The sequence below is a fragment of the Pipra filicauda genome, unplaced genomic scaffold (assembly GCF_003945595.2).
Source record: "Pipra filicauda isolate LSUMZ 115617 unplaced genomic scaffold, ASM394559v2 scaffold155_size1731166_pilon, whole genome shotgun sequence".
NCBI lineage: Eukaryota > Metazoa > Chordata > Aves > Passeriformes > Pipridae > Pipra > Pipra filicauda.
In genome coordinates, this window is record NW_024104051.1 from 1,179,018 (window position 1) to 1,197,266 (window position 18,249).

The 18,249-nt window shown below is 40.1% G+C and overlaps 1 protein-coding gene across 1 annotated transcript in view; it reads right to left on the bottom strand.

Annotated features, from left to right (window-relative positions):
• Positions 1-17,908, bottom strand: part of CTDP1 (CTD phosphatase subunit 1) — a 101,074-nt gene extending 83,166 nt beyond the window's left edge. The window contains exons 1-3 of the mRNA XM_027721513.2: positions 17,503-17,908; positions 4,295-4,378; positions 842-935 (exon numbers count right to left, since the gene is read on the bottom strand). Of these exons, the coding sequence (XP_027577314.2) occupies positions 842-935; positions 4,295-4,378; positions 17,503-17,813 (489 nt within the window). The 5' untranslated portion in view covers positions 17,814-17,908. The remainder of the gene's footprint in view (positions 1-841; positions 936-4,294; positions 4,379-17,502) is intronic.
• Positions 17,909-18,249: the final 341 nt, after the last annotated feature.

The window sequence follows — 18,249 nt, forward strand, 5'->3', positions numbered from 1 at the left end:
TTTCTTATACTCCAGTAAATCTGAGAGAAGTTTACTCCTCTCGCGCACATTTACAAACTTTCAAAGTACCACATTAAGCTCTGTGTTCACTTGACCCACTTCTGATAGCAAGTTGCAGTGTTACCCTCAAGACAGCTAAACTTAAAAGCAAAGTTAAGTTGGAGCATTACAAAGCAGCAGGAGTCAAGTGTGAACTGCCCTTTCTAAGTCTCTGATGGGGACAATTCCAGCTGCTTATATCTTCACAGTTCCTCTCACTGGTGTTCTTCTAAGAGTTACCAGGAAAAAAAAGTAAGCAGCAATATAAAGTAAAAAAAATATCAAGCTGGTAAGGAAGACAAACAGAATGTTTATCTTCAAAATAAACATGCTTTTCCCCCCTTAAGAAACTGAGGGATAAACAAGCATATTTTGACAACTCAGATTAACAGAATATTTGAAAAATAATGAAACAATTTTAACATACAGGCAAGTTGAAAACAAACAAGATTCACTATACCTAGTGGGAGCAATTACAATGTGAAGGGTAAAGCTAAGTTTTAAAGATACTTCAAGCTTTGAATACATTTCAGCTAGTGGAGCTTTCCACTAACTGCTCATTCTTAGAGATAAAAACATTCCACCAGTAAGTTTTCAGGCCATCTTTTCAGTACACAGCTCAAAAAAAAAAAGAAAAGAAAAGTATAAAACCTGAAAACAATCAATCTCCGTGAAGTTAATACACAAAAACCATAGGTTACTGATGTTTAACCCCAAACTTTCTGTGTGAAGTATAAATTAAGTTTCTCAACTGTGGAGCTACTGTGAAAGGTGTGAATAAAGTAAGCATGATGGTACTTACCTCAGAGCTAACTTTCAGTTCTGGGACACTGTGAACCATTGACACGGTTGCTGTGGATAATGGCACATTCTGCTTTCCATTCCTGCTTCGTATCCTAATCACATAGGAAAAAGAAAAATCAAAGGAGAGTAACAGTTTAGTGAAAAGTTGAACATGCTAAAATCTGTAGTGTCAAACCAGTCTCCACCAAAAAACTATGACTTAAGAGAGCTATTTTGACTAACACACTTCCAAATTCTTGTTAATGCAATCTCCTAGACAAAATGGATAGAGATCAAAGGAGCTCACTAGAAAAAACTCTGCAAAAAGTCACTATAATATGTTATACTTCCATATGGTTATTTCATGACAAAGGACACTACGGTGAAACACACATCTGTGTATTGACTTGCACTAGAAAGCAAGCTATAAACTAAGCATAACCACCAAATCATTCAAATTTAAAACTATTCCTTTCCTTTTCTCGCAATCACTCTGCATGCAATTGTCTACTTTTTTCCAAGCCAGACTATGAAATAAATTTAAGCTAAGGATAGGCAAAGTTACTCTTTACACACAGTAGAGTGACTTACAGGTGACTGTTGCTTCAAGAAAAGCATCCGAAAAAAACCCCATACGTGCTCTTCCCATTGGCACAAAGAGAAGAGGAGCTACATGTATGCATGTATTTATTTTACGTGTATGTTATACACGCAGCCTTACTCATGTATGTATCCACACGATACACAGATAAATACTAATACACGCAGAACAGCTATCATCCTTGTTTGTATATGTGAGAGTGTGTGTGAGTACACGCACAAATCCAAAATTCCTCGAAAATCGACCAAGTAATCCTACGGATCATCAGTATCACTAGCTTCCAGCTTACACAGATCACTTTATTTAAAACTTTGACATCTAATTTATGATTCAGAAACATTAAAAATATTACTGTACAAATTTTGTTCTGTGTGACACATGCACATCTTTTAATTCTCCCAATTACCAGTCCTGCCAAGAACAAGATTTGGTATCATATCTACAATGAGAGTTAAACTTAACCCAGATTTCACTTCACAATAAACAAGCTGCTGAGGAACAACTGTTACTGCGCTGTGTTGAGGCAGACACAACCACAGACAGATACGCTTTTACTGTACACCCTAGCGTTTGGCACCATCGATGCCCAAGAAGGAAAAAGATATTTCATTTGGTCCAAAGTTTACATTTTAGCATCTTACATCCTTTGCTTCAGAGTTCAGAACAACTCAGATATAATCCTGAGTGACATTTTAAACAAGCCTTTAAAAACAACTGTTTTCAACCATTAGTTGAATCAGCATTAAGAATTGTTTAACAGGAAGGATGCAACTGGCTGTATGTTTTTCTTTAAGCATGAAAAGCATCAATGCTTTTGAATTGCCTTCTGATGTAGGTTCAGCAGACGTAACACATTATTTCAGATGTTTAAGCCATTTTGTATAAAATGAAGACATGGACACAAAGACACAGTAAGGAGTATTAAGAGAGAAAAATTAATTCACTGGATACATTGAATTCATCTGGATTTTTAATGAAATGATAGCAGTATAGCAATGTTTAGATGTGACTGTATTCAAACCTCAAATCAAGTATTCAGGGCAGACAAAGCCCTATTCATAATTATCCTTTGTTAGATTTGCCAAATTATACTTGTTTACAAAATATTAACATTCAACTTCTTATTAAGAGTTCTATCCAACCATTGACTGAGTATGTATTGCATAACTTTCTCAACATTCAGTCCACTTGCACTAGTTTATGGGATAATGCTCATAACATAAATCTTAATAATGAGCATGAATTAAAATGAAACCAAAGTATTTCCTGCCAAACAAAATGAGCATGTGACATTCATTTATAAAATCCAGGCAACTATACAGCCCATTTTGGAAAACAGCTGTTGAATTAGTAATTTGATATGCATAAGAAACATTCTCTTTACCAACTGTACTAGCAATGAGACAGAGTAAAGGAGAAATACAATTATCTTTCAAATTTGCTTTCTTTTTTGGCTTAAGGCCTAAATTCCTTTAGTTCCGTGGCAGAATATTTCACAGAAAATTGAAAACAGTTCTAACAGCCTTAAATTGAAAGCACTGGAGACAAGCTAGCTCCCATTCAGACACAGTACAAATGAAGTAAGGTCATATTAACAGGACTGCTATTACCTCAGAGCTATTTATACCTGCACAGGTGTAAATAAATTCTCAAGTTTATCAAGTCAATGTTGACACACCACACAACTCTCAGCCTCAGCGATAAGTACATGGAAAGCAAAGTAGGATACAATGTGATGAGAATTTGTGTCTGTATGCATGCTCTTTACATCTTCTACCTAGGGTACTAAGTCACCCTACACTACCTCCACAGAAAAAGAGCATGCACAGGTATTAAGTCCTAAATTTGTAACATGAAGTGTAACTCAAGTACCCTTATGGCATCTTATTCACTCATATTCCTAGTTATAAGTCCCTGTAATGGCTAAATTGAAATGCAGTTCCAAATAATGTATCTGTGACTACAGTGTCATACATATAAGGACAAAGAGAGTACACATTCAAAAATTTCAGAATGACAAAACAAGTGCCTTGTGTAAATTGCAAAAATAAATCAAGACACTTGGCAAAACTGGCCTAGATCTTGCCTTTTCATGTGTTAGTTTTATCCACAAGGAACACAGATTCCTGCCTAGAAGCAGCAATTTTTCAGTAAAGAAATATGATTACACTATCAATCATGTGATCAAAAATTAATATATTCAGACCACTCAAATTTAAGCAACAATTTAATGAGCCAATCTCAAAAGACACAATTTTTTAAAGGAAATATGAAAGAGTACTCTATGTTGAAATTTAACTTTAGAGGAAAACTCCCTCTCAGATTTCCTTGTAGGAGTGCTACTTCTGTCAGAAAGTATGAATACTGTTCTCCCCTTCCACTACTACCTACCATTTCACAGTTAATATTACAGGTATGATTCACAATTACCAAGACCCGGAACAAAGCATCAAAGGAGACGTTACAGCAGACTTCCAGTGCCTGAAGGCCCTACAAGAGACCTGGAGAGGGACTATTTACATGGGTCCTTGACAGGACAAGGGAGAATGGCTTTAAACTGAAAGAGAGTAGGTTTAGATTAGATATAAGGAAGAAAATGTTCTCTGTGAGGGTGGTGAGGCACTGGGATAGGCTGCCCAGAGAACCTGTGGATGCCCCAGCCCTGGAAGAGTTTAAGGCCAGGTGGGATGGGGCTCTGAGCAACCTGGTCTAGTGGAAGCTGTCCCTGCTCATGGCAAGGGAGTTGGAAGTAGATGATCTTTAGGGTCCCTTCCACCCAAACCATTCTATGATTTTATTAGATGAGAGAAAGATCTTGGATCCCTAATCAGCAGCAAGGCAAAGTTGGAAAAAAGAGCTGACAATACTTACTGAGTTAAGTCCTGACCACATTCTGCACACAAGCCTTTCATAACAACAGGATGGTTGCACCCTTCCAGTCTCACCAAGACAGTCCTGAAAAAGATGTAGGTATTCCATTTATTGCAGGTAGATTATAGACACCTAAATTAGAAACTGCAGATTGAAAGAATTCTAAGAATAAATTCTGGTTATGATTTGAGTGTCAGTCCCTTAACATATATGCTTTTACAGCAACATGAGGAAGAAGACAACCAACTAAGTATTCAAATTTTTCATTGTCACAACTTTAAAAGTCACTGAAGCATATATTAATGACAGTTTCTAACCTTGGTTTAGCAAAGAAGTTCAGTAAAAACAAGTACTGTTTGTCCAAAGATAGTTTATATTCAATTAGATACAACTCTCCATTAATACACTACTGAACTACACAGTAATGAAAACCAAATGTGGAAACTTCAAAATCATGGAAGGGTCCAGGTTCTCTTCTCTAAAATCAATGAGTCTAATGAACCTAACACTGCCAAGTCCACCACTAAACCATGTCCCTAAACACCACATCTGCATGTCTTTTATGCCTCCAGGGATGGTGACTCAACCACTTCCTGGTTCCAGTGCTTGACGACAATTTCTGTGAAGAAATTTTTCCTCATATCCTGTCTAAACCTCCCTTGGCACAACCTGAGGTAATCTCCTCTTGTCCTATCGCTTGTTACTTGGAAGAACTAAGCAACCCTCACCTGCCTACAACCTCCCTTCAGATAGCTGTAGAGAGCAATAAGGTTCCCTGAGCCTCCTTTTCTCCAGGCTAAACAACCCCAGCTCCCTCAGCTGCACCTAATCAGACTTGTGCTCCATCCTTCTCCAGTTTTGTTGCCCTTCTCTGGACATGCTCCAGCACCTCAATGTCTTTCTTGTACCAAGGGGCCCAAAATTTAACCCAGGATTTGAGGTATGGCCTCACCAGTGCTGAGCACAGGGGCAGATGAGTTCTATACAGACTTCATCTTAGCTTATTATTTTCTTGTGTCATGGCAGAAGCATATATTGCTTCGGTCTTCTCACAAAAATATTTTTGTTTTTGATCCTTAAGCCTTGCATTTCCACATTTTAAAATAAAGACATAAAAAAGGATATTTTATTCTTTCTTCCAAACAATAGCTAAATCAAACCACAAATTAGAGCTGGAAACCCAAGGTGTAACATTCACTATTCCAAACTTTTTAGAAGACAAAGTATGCTTTTCAGTTGAGTAGTCCAATTAAAATATTCCTTGTTTAGTTATCAAAATTCCAGGTCTTAAAAATATAATCATTTACTTTTTCTCAAACGCTTGAACAGTCATTATAAGATACTTTTATTTTCTTCAATACAGTTGGAGGAACCGATCTTTCAGACTTATTTTTAAAAAACTAATAAGCAGACATAATTCAGTTACTACAAAATTTCACCAACTCTGATCATGAGCTGCAGCATCTCCCTAATATTTTTTAGAAAAATAAAAAGTCAAGTAAAAAAAAGCTAAAAACCATCCCCCAAAACCCACCAACAAAATCCAGGCTCTTTCATAAGCTGGTTGTAGTGGTTTTTCCGTGGCTTTAACCTGTACCGCAATAAGCAGAGTGCACCAAAAAGAAAACTGTTTTGCATGCTTAAATGGCTCACTTGTATCTGACTACCAAGTGTTTGGCAATTCCAAACAGAAATCCACTTTTTAAATGATACCTCCAACTGCTTACTTGCAGTGTGTCACTTGTTCCTCAATGACCAAAAGACTGATGACTCTAGCAACAAAACTGCAGTTCATGTCCATGTTGAGGATTTTTTCCTCTTTGAGAGCAAAAACTAGATTCAGGTCAGGTTTATTTCATGAGAAGTCTTCACAAGCCATCAAACTACCAGTATTGCCATTTACAAAAGCGCAGATTTACATCCTTCTCAGTGGCAGGCACTATCTGCTTGGAAATTACACCTCCTCTTCCTGTGTGAGCAGTTTAGATCTTTTTTAAACATGGTACAGAGTTCACAGAAAACAAGTAATAACTGCTCAGTCTTGATTTTTTAAAAGAACTGCACAAGTGAACATATTTTTGTGGCCTTTCACTGTTGACAATTCACTGCTTGATTACTTAGTTCTCCTTTCATCCCCCTACATTTGTATTACTTTATTTGACTCTTTTCCCTGCTCCCTTTGACAATACGTTTGTCTTCTTGTCTTTTACCTTGATTTACTGCTAAGCTCCTTTTTAGGCTACCAACTCACACTAATAACCATGTCAGAACTGCTCATCTTCACCCTGTGTTCAGTGTATGAATCTGAAATTACAGACACCTAAAAAGCCAAAAAAACCCCTAATGATATGAGCTACAGAAACATATATGAGATTACAATGACTGAGTTTTTACCTCAAATTAATTGGTTTTCAAACCACAATATCTCTAGGCATTCTCTACTTTGCATCCAAGCTAACCTCACACTCCAGGTATGCAACAGGAGGAGCTGGCATACTCCTGGGCTGAGGTATGATTCAAATTAGGATATGCAAGAGCAGAGATTCTTAAAAGAAGGTTAGAGTTCTAAGTTATTAATTGATACTGTTCCTAAACAACACCTCTATACTTGGTCTCATACCAAACATCACCACTAAATATCAGGTTTGCCCCTGCACATCCAAATATGACCACAGCTGCCACATTTAAAGGTGCTAGAGATAAAAGGTACACAATACCAAGCCCTCTGTCATACTGTTCTCTGTGCTGACATTTAACCCAAAGGCCAGAGGAAGAACTCCAGAGCACCAATGAACTTCTGAGCAACATATAATCAAGTGGTCAAGTTTCAAGTACAACTGTCAGGATCTTAGGCAAACTTCTGCCAGGAAGAAAGCCCAATACTACTTAGTGCTGCAGAACACAAGCCTGAACTCCACAAAGACTTAAACATACTTAAATTTTAGTACATATGCTTTAATGACTAAAAAGCAACAAACACAGAACTCAAGTAGAATGAGTTGTGAATTTCAGACCTCAAAGCTCTCCTTTTACTGGTGAAGTGAGGGATTTTCAAAATACAATGGCCAAGATCCAAGACAATTATCAGACAAGAGCAACCTGAATCAAAGGCATTTTTAAATGGCTGCATATACCAAACAGAGGTTCAGGTTTCTGCTTGATCTCTTCTCTGGGTCATAAGTGAAACCCACTTATAAGAATAAAGCCTTTCCCTACTCCATTTCTGCAGAGAGGAAACAGATTCTCCACCTGCTCTGCACTTCAAATGTGAAGAATTCCAATACACTCTACTGCTGGCAGCATTAAAAGCATCTTCCTCTTCTTCCCCAAACTCCTTCAGTACCCCCTTGGGTACTGAAGCAGGGCTCATACCCTACTTCAACAAAAACATTCCAAGGAAAACTGCCACGAATGATGCAAAATCTTTTTCCAGTTTTACAAACTGTCACAACTGTGCAGGTGAGCTGGGGGAAGCAACCGGGTAAGAACCATTGGGTTATGGCAGGCACATGTTTTGGGGGTGGCTGTAGAGGCGGTACATCACTCCAATACCCAGCCTGACAGCCAAAGGACTGCAACAGGACCACAAACTGCCCACATGGTTTCTTTGGTTTCTTTTAAGTAAAAAAATACAATGGGATTTAAGTGAAACTTGAACTAGTAAATAAGGAAACTCACTATGGGATCTTATTCACATTCCTTCCAGATGTGCTTTCAAACAAACAGACACTAGGTGTGCCATTATAGCCAAATCTTACTTTTTTTGTCCGCAGTCTCATGAATAGGGACAGACATTTACTAAAAGCCTCAGGATGGAGATGATCATAAGCCTGTCACTGTTCTCCCAATACGTCCGTACTTATTCTGTTTCTAAACCAAGTCTTTTAACAATATCTGTTTTAAATTGGTACCATGGGACAGAAAAAAAGGGAAAGCTTTAGTGAAATCCAGTATGAGCATTTTGCTTTTATTAACAGAGGAAGTCAATGCCCTTGCTAATTTTAGGGCGTGGTCATTAGTGTTGACTCCAAACGAAGAACTGTGTATCAAGCGTAACCAGGCTCTGGTTCCTGGTAAGTTAATTACATTGGGAAAGCCAGCACAGAGTTCTGGTATCTATGGTACTCCCCAGTTGTAGCAACCAGTTTTTGTCATCACTGAAGTGAACAAAGTGCAAACAAAAAGCAATCCCCTAAAGGTTTTGTTTGGTTTTTTTGGTTTGTTTTAGTGTTTTTTTCTTCTCAGCATGATCTAACACATCCAGCAAGGAAGAACCACAGCGGTAAGTGCAGGACTTAAAGGGGAACAGGAGCAAGAACTTCTTGAGATAGCCTATCACAGAAGACAGCAACTCCATGCATCAGGAGGGGCTGGCCAGTTGCAGCACAGCTGCAGAGTACAGTGGCCATGAGACAGCTTTACTGGAGACACCTGGAAAGAGCTGTACCTTAAGGGAACCCAGGATAACACAGGAACAGAGAGGTTATCTCTGTTATTCATAATCAGTCTATCTTGACTGTACATTAGCCATGTCCTTTAGTACAGCTTGGCTTCACTACCAGAAGCAACTACTCCAATAACATGCTGCCAAAGAAAGGCAAACTTCTTTTCCTCCCCACCCTGAGGTTTCCTCTGAAAGCCCACCTCCTTCTTTGGCACTTCAGTACCCTGGAAGACAGAAGAACTCACCAGGCATATCCAAGTTTTCTGCTGGGTTTAGAGTCAAAGCAGCAGATAAAAGCAGTCCAGCAAGGGTGACTGATCAATGCTGCAAATGTTTTAGAAACAGGGCTAAGACTGGGGAAAGACACAAGCAGTTTCAACAACGCACATTTTCTCCCCACAGTGACCAGGCTGCTTTGTTAGTATTTATTTTGCCTACGTATTCGAGACTAGCTTGAACATCTCCAAGTCATGAAGACATAAGTTTTACGTAAAGTTTGTTTCAAGGAACCATAGAAAATGGTCCCTGGCATAGAAAATATAGTGCAAAAATACAGTGCAAAACTTACGAGATGAAGCTACTGCTCTGTATTCACTTGTATCTCATGTGAGTCTGCCAGCAGCCAAGAGATTGCTGAGTTTCCTCAGATCAGTTTGGGATAAGGACCCACATCAAATACCGCAAGAGACACATAGCCCAAGTTGTCACTGTGATCACTTAAAGCTGGTGTTCTCAATCTGATGCCATGTACCCTTGCAATTAGCATTAGATGTAAAACTGCACTAATGCAGCAAAATGAGACAAAAGTCCCTGCCCTGGTTCTACAGCATGCTCATGGGTATCTCAGATCAACTGTCAAGAGGTAGAAATACCAAATGAACACATCTTCAGACCAATGATTATTAATACCAACCCTTATTGAATGAACCAACTGATCTAGAACAAATAAGAGTACACAATCTTTTAGCTGTCAGATGAAGTTAGATTCAACTTAAAGCCTGCTTCTACAGTTTAATGTACTCCAGTTTCTGAAACACCGACATTTTTGTTAGCTTCCACTGGAACAATATGTTGCGGTGTGTGATTGCAGCATTTAGAACCACTCCTAAGAGCCCTCGAGACCAATCTGCATGAAACCACAGCCTCTATAACACACAGGACTCCAGTTTTGTAGCAAGGATTTTTTCAAAGCCTTAATCACCTTGATATACCATGTAAGAGTATTTAACCACTGGATGTATATTTATTTAACCCTCATTAATATCTGGAAGGAAGCAGAGAGTCCTTGAATAATTGATTAAAAATACCAAGGATCACAAGGACACATGGTCCTTGTTCATACAGCCTCCTCAAGATGTTGGAAGAAACATGTCTCAGCAGTTCACTACAGAAGCCACTTGACTCGAGGACAAGCAGAGAAGGCTGTATTTCAAATATGCATGAGCCCCAAAAGCCTCACCCAAAAAGCCAGCCCTTTAAATAAAAATAAATTAAAAAAACCCCCAAACAATACCCATGCCCTATCCTAGAATGATGCAGACATGAGGGTAAAGACAACTACAGAAAAACTGCTGCGAGCAGTAGCTCACAGAAAACATAATTCACACTTCAACGCGTCATCTCAATTCTCCAAAGCTAAGGTGGAAATCATGGGTCTTGAGATTTTTCCCCCCCCCCTGTTAAACACAGACTATTCACAATTATGAGTTAAAGTGTTGTGAAATTTTTTCTTCTACTTTTCAGGCAAGATATCTGTTCAAGCTTAGACTTAGGTCATGAATGCCAAGAGAAACTTAGGCCCAGAGTTTCTGGATTTTATTTATAATCCAAAAAACATCTTGAGCTTGAAGTAAGTCTATTTCCATTTGCAAATGTGCAAGGCTTTAAGTATTTCCATTTATTTCTGGAGAAGAATTTGCGCTACAAGCAAGGAGGTAACCTTCTCACCTTCCATGCACACATCTGTGGACAGTTTCCTGCATGTTACAAAAAGCCACTGTTAAAAGTTAACAATAAAAAGGTATAAAAAAAAGGCAAATGGGTTTGCAGTACTCATATAAAATCTAGTAAATTTTTCAAATATGATTTACAATGGGTTTTTCAATTTTATTTAGAACATTTTAAGCCAGAAGTATTATTATTTGAGAGAATCTTAAACAGGTGAGGGTAAGAATATAGTTTTATATACTTTTATATAAAACCCCCTCAAAACAATGAAGTTCATACAGAATGAATGATGCAGGCTCTTAATTCTTGTTTCTTTAGTATTAAGCAGTACTTCTTAAAATAATAGATGAAAATAGGCTATCATATCTCAACAATTCACTAAAGCAATAACCAGTCTGCAGTCCACTCCCCCCCTTATTATTGTCAGCTACTGACATTACTGTTTTATGCATTTGCATTTCTATTGCCACCTCTCTCTGACTGCAGTGTTTGTAGTCAGACAGCAGTTCCCAAATACTTGCCACAAAACTCTGCCTTAGAGTTGAGGAACATCCATCTGACAGCAGGATAAAAGTCACCCAAATCTACACATAGCAAATAGGTACATATGTGATGAAACCTGCCAACCTAAGTGGCATTTATTCAAACAGTTGAAGAGTGGTAGCTGTATACCCTTTTAATTGAGAGCACAATAATCAACCTGAACCTGCAGTTTTCTCAAACCACGTTTTAGTTTTTACAACATTACTACAGAATGTTATTCACAGATGAACTGCTGCAAATCCAGGTGACAGTCTAGCAACCTAATCCCACCTCTAACACCTTCCCACCCCCAGGTATACATCTCTCGTTCAGGTAAAGGTACATAATTTCCCCTTATCTCAGACCAGCTTACCACTGCATTCCTCCTACTCAGAGTCAAGATCACCTGTAATTACCTGAACAAATCTGGTTTGCCTCCTGCACCCTTAGGCCCACATGTAGAGAAACAGCTACACAGGAACAGCAAAACAGCCTGGACACCAAAGCAGAGAAAGGTGACTGAGAAAGAGACCACTTCACACACACAGCTGGCAGCAAAGCTGTTAACATGTGTTTTACTTCTCTCTCTGCATAAGAAATCTGGAAGGATCTTGTGATCTCTCCCCTCTGCCTTAGAAAGCTGCATCTATTAACAGAGAACATTATACCTTCTCCAACCATTTCATTAGCTGCCCCACTAAAAATCAAACACTTAAACAATCACGGTCTGTTACTTCCAAACAACAAATAAAACAGAAAGAGACTTACTGCAGGATGCAGAATCCTCAAGTCTTAACAGTTTCCTCCCCACCTTTCCCTTTTTGGATATTGTGGCAAGCTTTTATCTCAACACTACATTCTGCATGTTTTCCTCTGGGACTTGCTGTTAAGCCAAATGAATACACTTACATAGGAAAATTTAACAGCCCTTAACACCTTTAAAAGCAATTATGAACAAGACTATAAGTTACACAGCAAGGGTTCAAACCAAGGAAGCAGTAGCTCCACATTTGGCAACAGCCACGTGACATCAACAGCATCAAGTGAGCCCAGAATCCAAACACACACTCCAAAAGCTAAGCACATTTTAGAAGGCTGTTCAGCTTATAAAGGGTAAGTATAATAAACAGCTGTAAAATTAATGAAGTTCCCTTCTTGTCAAGCAATGCCTTCCCTGGTTAGAATCACCTGCCACCCCTCCTTCCTGTGAACGGGAATTCATAGTTCATTCCACTAAGCTTGGACTGAGATCCTTTGCCTTTCACATCAGTTGAATGATGCAAAATATTAGATGTGATTTTTAAACTAGCAAGCAAACAATGCAAACAGTTCTACTCTAAATGTCTAAATCGCTGCCTTAATCTACAGTTTTTCTCAAAACACTTGCAGAAAAGCAATTTTAGTATTGTTTTGGTTTTGTTTTCCTGGTGTAATAGTGGCCTCGTGATATCCCAATTCTTTCCTTAAAAAAGGACATACTCAGAAAAACTGATGTGTTTGTAAGAAGTAATATACATGACATACTATCACCTTTCACACAATAACGCACAAAGTAAAAAATGTTCTTCTGGATCAAAATGTTTCTGATGAATGATATATTTTGCATGAATCACCCAGCACCAGCCCCGTTAGCCTAAATCTAAATAGTTTCAGTCCCATCATATGACTAAAGAAAAAAATCCCTCCCCAAAACCTTTGCTCTTAGTTTGAACAAGTGTTACTACAGAGTATCATACAAAATGCCACATTGGACATGTACAACCTCAATAATGTTATTTCCCAGTGCCAACATGTCATTTATTTCCCTAACGACCCTACTGGCATTTACACAATCACTTTGATCTGATCTATACATAGGCTACTGCTGAAAGGACAAATTACCCTCCCTTTCCCAACACCATACTTCTGTTGCAGGAACTGAACAAAATGTGGGAATTGATTGCTATGGATGATTTCACAGGAGGTTGGGTGGGAAGGATGGAGAGAAAAAAAGGATGACAGACCAAGCCATCTTTAGCTACATGATTTCCAACGCCCTACTTAATGGAAGCTAATGGTACACAGAAGTTTGAGCATCCCTTCCAGTCAACTCTTGTATTAGCCTGAAGCAACCAGGAAACCACGGTCTAAGGAAGCCACACCGAGAAAAACTGCAGGCACAAGGCTCCTACAACCCACTACTGGTAACTTCCAAGCCTGATGCCTGTTTCCAACCAAACCTGACTGAGTAGTTTATTCTCTTAGATAAAGAAGATCCTACAAGTTTTGTGAAAACGTGGTCATGTAAAGAAAAGTAACTCTGTCCTCTACTGTTCAGCGCAATGAGCTATAGTGTGAGCTCCCAATTTGTTGGGTGCCAGAGAACTAGAACAGGAGAAAGAGAAAGTAACGAAAGACAAAACTCCCTAATTTAGAATTTGCATTTTTTCAATATCCAATTCAATTAAACACCAGAGAGAAGCATTAAAAAGTAGGCTTTCTTACTATCACACTATATGGTGGGAAGGAAGGGGGAAAAACATAAAAAAGAGAGACAGTAAACAGGTCAGAAAAATGAATACCAAAACTTACTACATAACAATGGGATGACTCCAAGCATACAAAGGAATTCAGCATGAGATAGAGTGAGCTGGAATTGTTAAGTATTATTCAACAGTCCTCAGTGTTTGGCAATAAGGTTTTTTCAAGACTTTTATAAGCTCATTAAATATTTGTCAAGATATTATGAAAACGTTTGTGTTTAACTGAAAGAACAAGTTGTTTTTCCTGTAGTTTGTTACAAGTGTCATCACTTCAAAATAAAGTGCAATTCATTAGCATTTTATTCCCCTTAGAAGACTGTAAGATGCAAGGTACTGGGGTCTGGGGTTAAGTGTCCTCATCTTGGGTGGTAAGCTAAGCCCTGAGGCTGCGATATCAGGCAACCTGAGGAAGATATATTTTCTTCATATAATCAAGTTTCTGACACAAAAAACCACTGAGCAACACCACAAAAATCTACAGTTTTAGAGAACAAATTCCCACCTTTTCCCTGTTATCTTCTCAAAAAAGAGAAAATACAAGTTTTGCTTCACTACAATCCAGACAGGTTTAAACAAGATTTTTATTACATATGCTTTGTAGAGTAATGCAAGTTTTCATTATTAAAGTTATGTGATAAGACAGAAAGACATCCAGGTAAAATGTACAGGTAATAAATATTCTGTAATACTCTACTAATGTGAACCAAACTAGAGACTTGTGATAATCTTATCCCATCAGCAGGGCCCAAAAGCAGATCATCATTTTATATTAGAAATGCTTATATAAATATTCACATAAAACATTAAGGATGACCCAACCCAGAATCCTGACACACCTGTAGCAGCTTCAGAATGATTAACACTGATGGGTAACTGGCACTAATAATACACAGAGCAGTGCAGCATTTTAGACATTTTATTTGTTGCTCCTGCCAAGCATAGAAATTATGCTTCATTAACATCAAAGGCCTTTCGTTAACTGCTTACTGTCATCCCTGCTATCTGTCCTAACAGGTCAAACATGCTCCTCTCTCAAGCCCCAGTTTAACGTGTGATGCAAGCCTACCTCTGCTAAAATAAGCAAAAGTCACTTCCTGCCTGCCTTGGGCAGGCATCCTCTCCATCCTCTGCTCTGTGGACAGTTTACATGCCTGCCAATGCTAAAAAGTGGGTAACCAAACTACAGGAAAATTAAGCGCTATATTTGTGCAAAATTACTTTCACATAGCAAAAGATTTCATCTCATGCCTGATATAAAAGAAAAATAACTAAAAGTTGGAAATGTGTCTTCTTAATAGGGAGAGACTTGTGCTAAAAGATGTCATCATTTTCAGAAATAATGATGACCAAATTGACATAGAAGAAACCTCAGATCACTCACACTGTATACTCTCAAATCAGGAGGTCTGATGAACTTACATTTTCACTTTCTGATGGGAGGGAAAAATACATGACAGAGAAACAGGGTTTCCTACAGTGTTTCAGCATTGGACAAATATTTGCAAATATTTTTGGGTTATAGAGAATGTGGGGCTAAACTGACAGAGTTGACTCTTCTGAAGGTAGCATGGCACCTACCATCCTGAATAGTCTGGATTAAAAAACCTGGTATTTTCTGGAGACAGCTATGTTACCTACTTAAATCACACCTGTATTTCAAGAATGCACAACATGAACAAATATTGAAATAGTGCTGATAAGTAACGAAATATTATTTCTATTACACAAAACGGGAAGCCACAGGCAAGAGATTAAATGTTCTCCCAAAAAAAAAAACCACCAAAAACCAAAACACTTTTAAGTGACCAAAGAAACGCAGTTAAGTCTTCAACTGCTGACCAGTTCTACTACCCTTAGGTTATGCTTATTCTGTCTCTTCACTTGAGTTTTCTTTTGCACTCACATGGTAAATACCACTAAAGCATGCAACACAGAATGTACACCGAAAAGTTGGAATTCCAGACGTGTAACGCCTAGCAATGTTCAATATCAAATACTAACTTTTAGTGGCATACAATAAAAATGTTTTAGAAGCCAACAACAACAGTAATAAAGAACACAATTCATTTTCTAGTTGTCTCAAAGCAAGGACTTGCAAATTATAATCAAGTGACTCAAGAGCAGACAAATCCAATAAGATCACTGTATAAAAACTGATGCATTCAAGTCCTGAAGTTTACACTGAGAAAAGCTAAACCTACAGTGTGGCTACATCAGAGCCAGACTACTTTAAACTGATTATATTTACCATACAGAATATTTTTATATTTTGTTTTTTCCTCCCAAATGCTTAGGTAATACAACAAAAAGACAAGATAAAGTTATCTCCCCTTCTACTCGGCACTGTCAAGATGAATTTCACAATGCACATGGTGTTTTAAAATTTTAGTCTATATTCTTAACATGTGTTTTAGTCTGACACAGTACCTTTGTTCTAGATCAGGTATTAAAGATGGTCCACGTTGCACTAGATGCAATAGCAGAACACTGATGTGGCACAAAAGGAAAGCCACAGTCTTATCTCAGAAAGAGAGATCTCTGTAGCAAGAAAAGCACAGCTTGTATCTCATCTGTAGCACATTATATTATAAATGTGCTATATAAAAAGGAATATATAATATATAATTATTATATATTTATTATATAATATATATTATATATATTAAAAAGGAATTATATATATATAATATATAAAAAGGAATCAGACTGGTTTTTTCCTAACCTTTGAGAGTACCCCCATACACAGATGTTTTGCATATACTAGTGACTTTCAATCAAGAAAGTTTAGGCCTGGCTGTACCCACCCAAAAATCAAGAGAACTGCAATAAAAAAAAATAGCTTGCTAGAGTTTTTCATTAGTTCCTGCTGAGGAAAAAAAAAATCTGCTTGAAGCACAGGGTAGCAAATTATTAGCCCAAATTAATCTAGAAATTTAAGAGGCCCACTATCTATTAGGCAATTAAGAATTTAAAAGTCAAACAACATCAAGACAAACCCATTGCAAAACTATGGAAAAAAGTCTCATTTAATCCCTTGCTCTTCTCAGAGTTCAAATTACACTACCTCATTTATATTTGTGAAGCCTTATACATTAAGACACCTACAGTATTAAAAGCATTTAGGCTGCTGCTATTAGATGTATGGTACTCAGTAATTTTAAAATGTCTTTTCGCACCACTATTAAAATTCCTGCTATCGAGTAGGAAATAATACATTTGCTATCTAAGTTTTGCACCAACCTAAGAGTGAACTGCCAAACTAAAAAAGAAAAAAAAGTATTTTAGGACAAGAGGCAACAAGCAGAAATTGATGCACAGGAAGTTCCACCCGAATACGAGGAAGAATTTCTTTACTGTGTGAGTGACCGAGCACTGGAACAGGTTGCCCAGAGAGGGTGTGGAGTCTCCCTCACTGGAGATACTCAAGAATCGTCTGGATGCAATCCTGTGCCATGTGCTCTGGGATGACCCTGCTGGAGCAGGGAGGTTGGACCAGATGGCTCACTGTGGTGCCTTCCAACCTGACCCGTTCTGTGATTTCCCCCGACACAGCCGGGAGATGCGCAGCTCTCTGCGACAGGGCCCACAGCGAGGCGCTCCGCTCTGAAACGCGGGACTGCAGCACGATCCCTCCCCGGCCGCTTCCTCCTCCTCCTCGCACGGCTGCTTCCCTGCGCAGAGCTCCTCAGGAAGGCTCTTTGTGAGCAGGGCCCGGCCCGGCCCCCTCAGGAGAGGCGCGAACGCGGCGGGTGCCGCCCCAGCCCCGCACTCACCCTGGCGCGATGACCTGCCCGGGCCGCGCACAGAGCTCCCGCACCACGCCGGGCCGCTCCGCCCGCAGCCTGCGCTCGGCGCCGCCGCGCTGCGCCCGCCCGGGGGGGCCGCTCCCGGCGGCGGACGGCGGCGGGGCGGGCGGCGGCAGCGGCGCGCAAAGCGCCAGCACCGACCCGATCTGCACCGCCGCGCCCACCGACACCTTCCACTCCAGCAGCCGCAGCGGCCGCGGGCCCGGAGCGCGGATCTCCGCCACCGCCGCAGGGCCCTCCGCGCCGGGCCCGCCGCCGCGCTCCTCCCGCTCTTCCATCGCCCTGGGCGGGTCGGGAGCGCCGGCGCTGCGTCCGGTCCGGACCGGTCGCTGCCGCCGCCGGGGGTTCGGGGCGCCCCGGGAGTCTCCGGTGGCGCCGAGAGCTGCGGGGTCACGGTGGCTGCGCGCAGGCGCGGCGCCTCGCGCCCGGCCGCGTTTAAAGGCACAGGCGCAGCCGGGGAGGCCGCGGGGGCGGGACTACAGCTCCCGGCAGGCGGTGCGCGCCAGGACCCGCCCCGTCTCTGGCCCCGCCCCGTCTCTGGCCCCGCCCCATTTCTGGCCCCGCCCCGTCTCTGGCCCCGCCCCGTCTCTGGCCCCCGCCCCCAGCCCCGAACTGCTTTTGAGAATTCCCGGAAAAAAATCGCACCGGGTGCCCGACAGTGTTGTTTAAACACCTCTCGAACTCTGTCAGGCTTAGTGCCGTGACTGCTTCCGT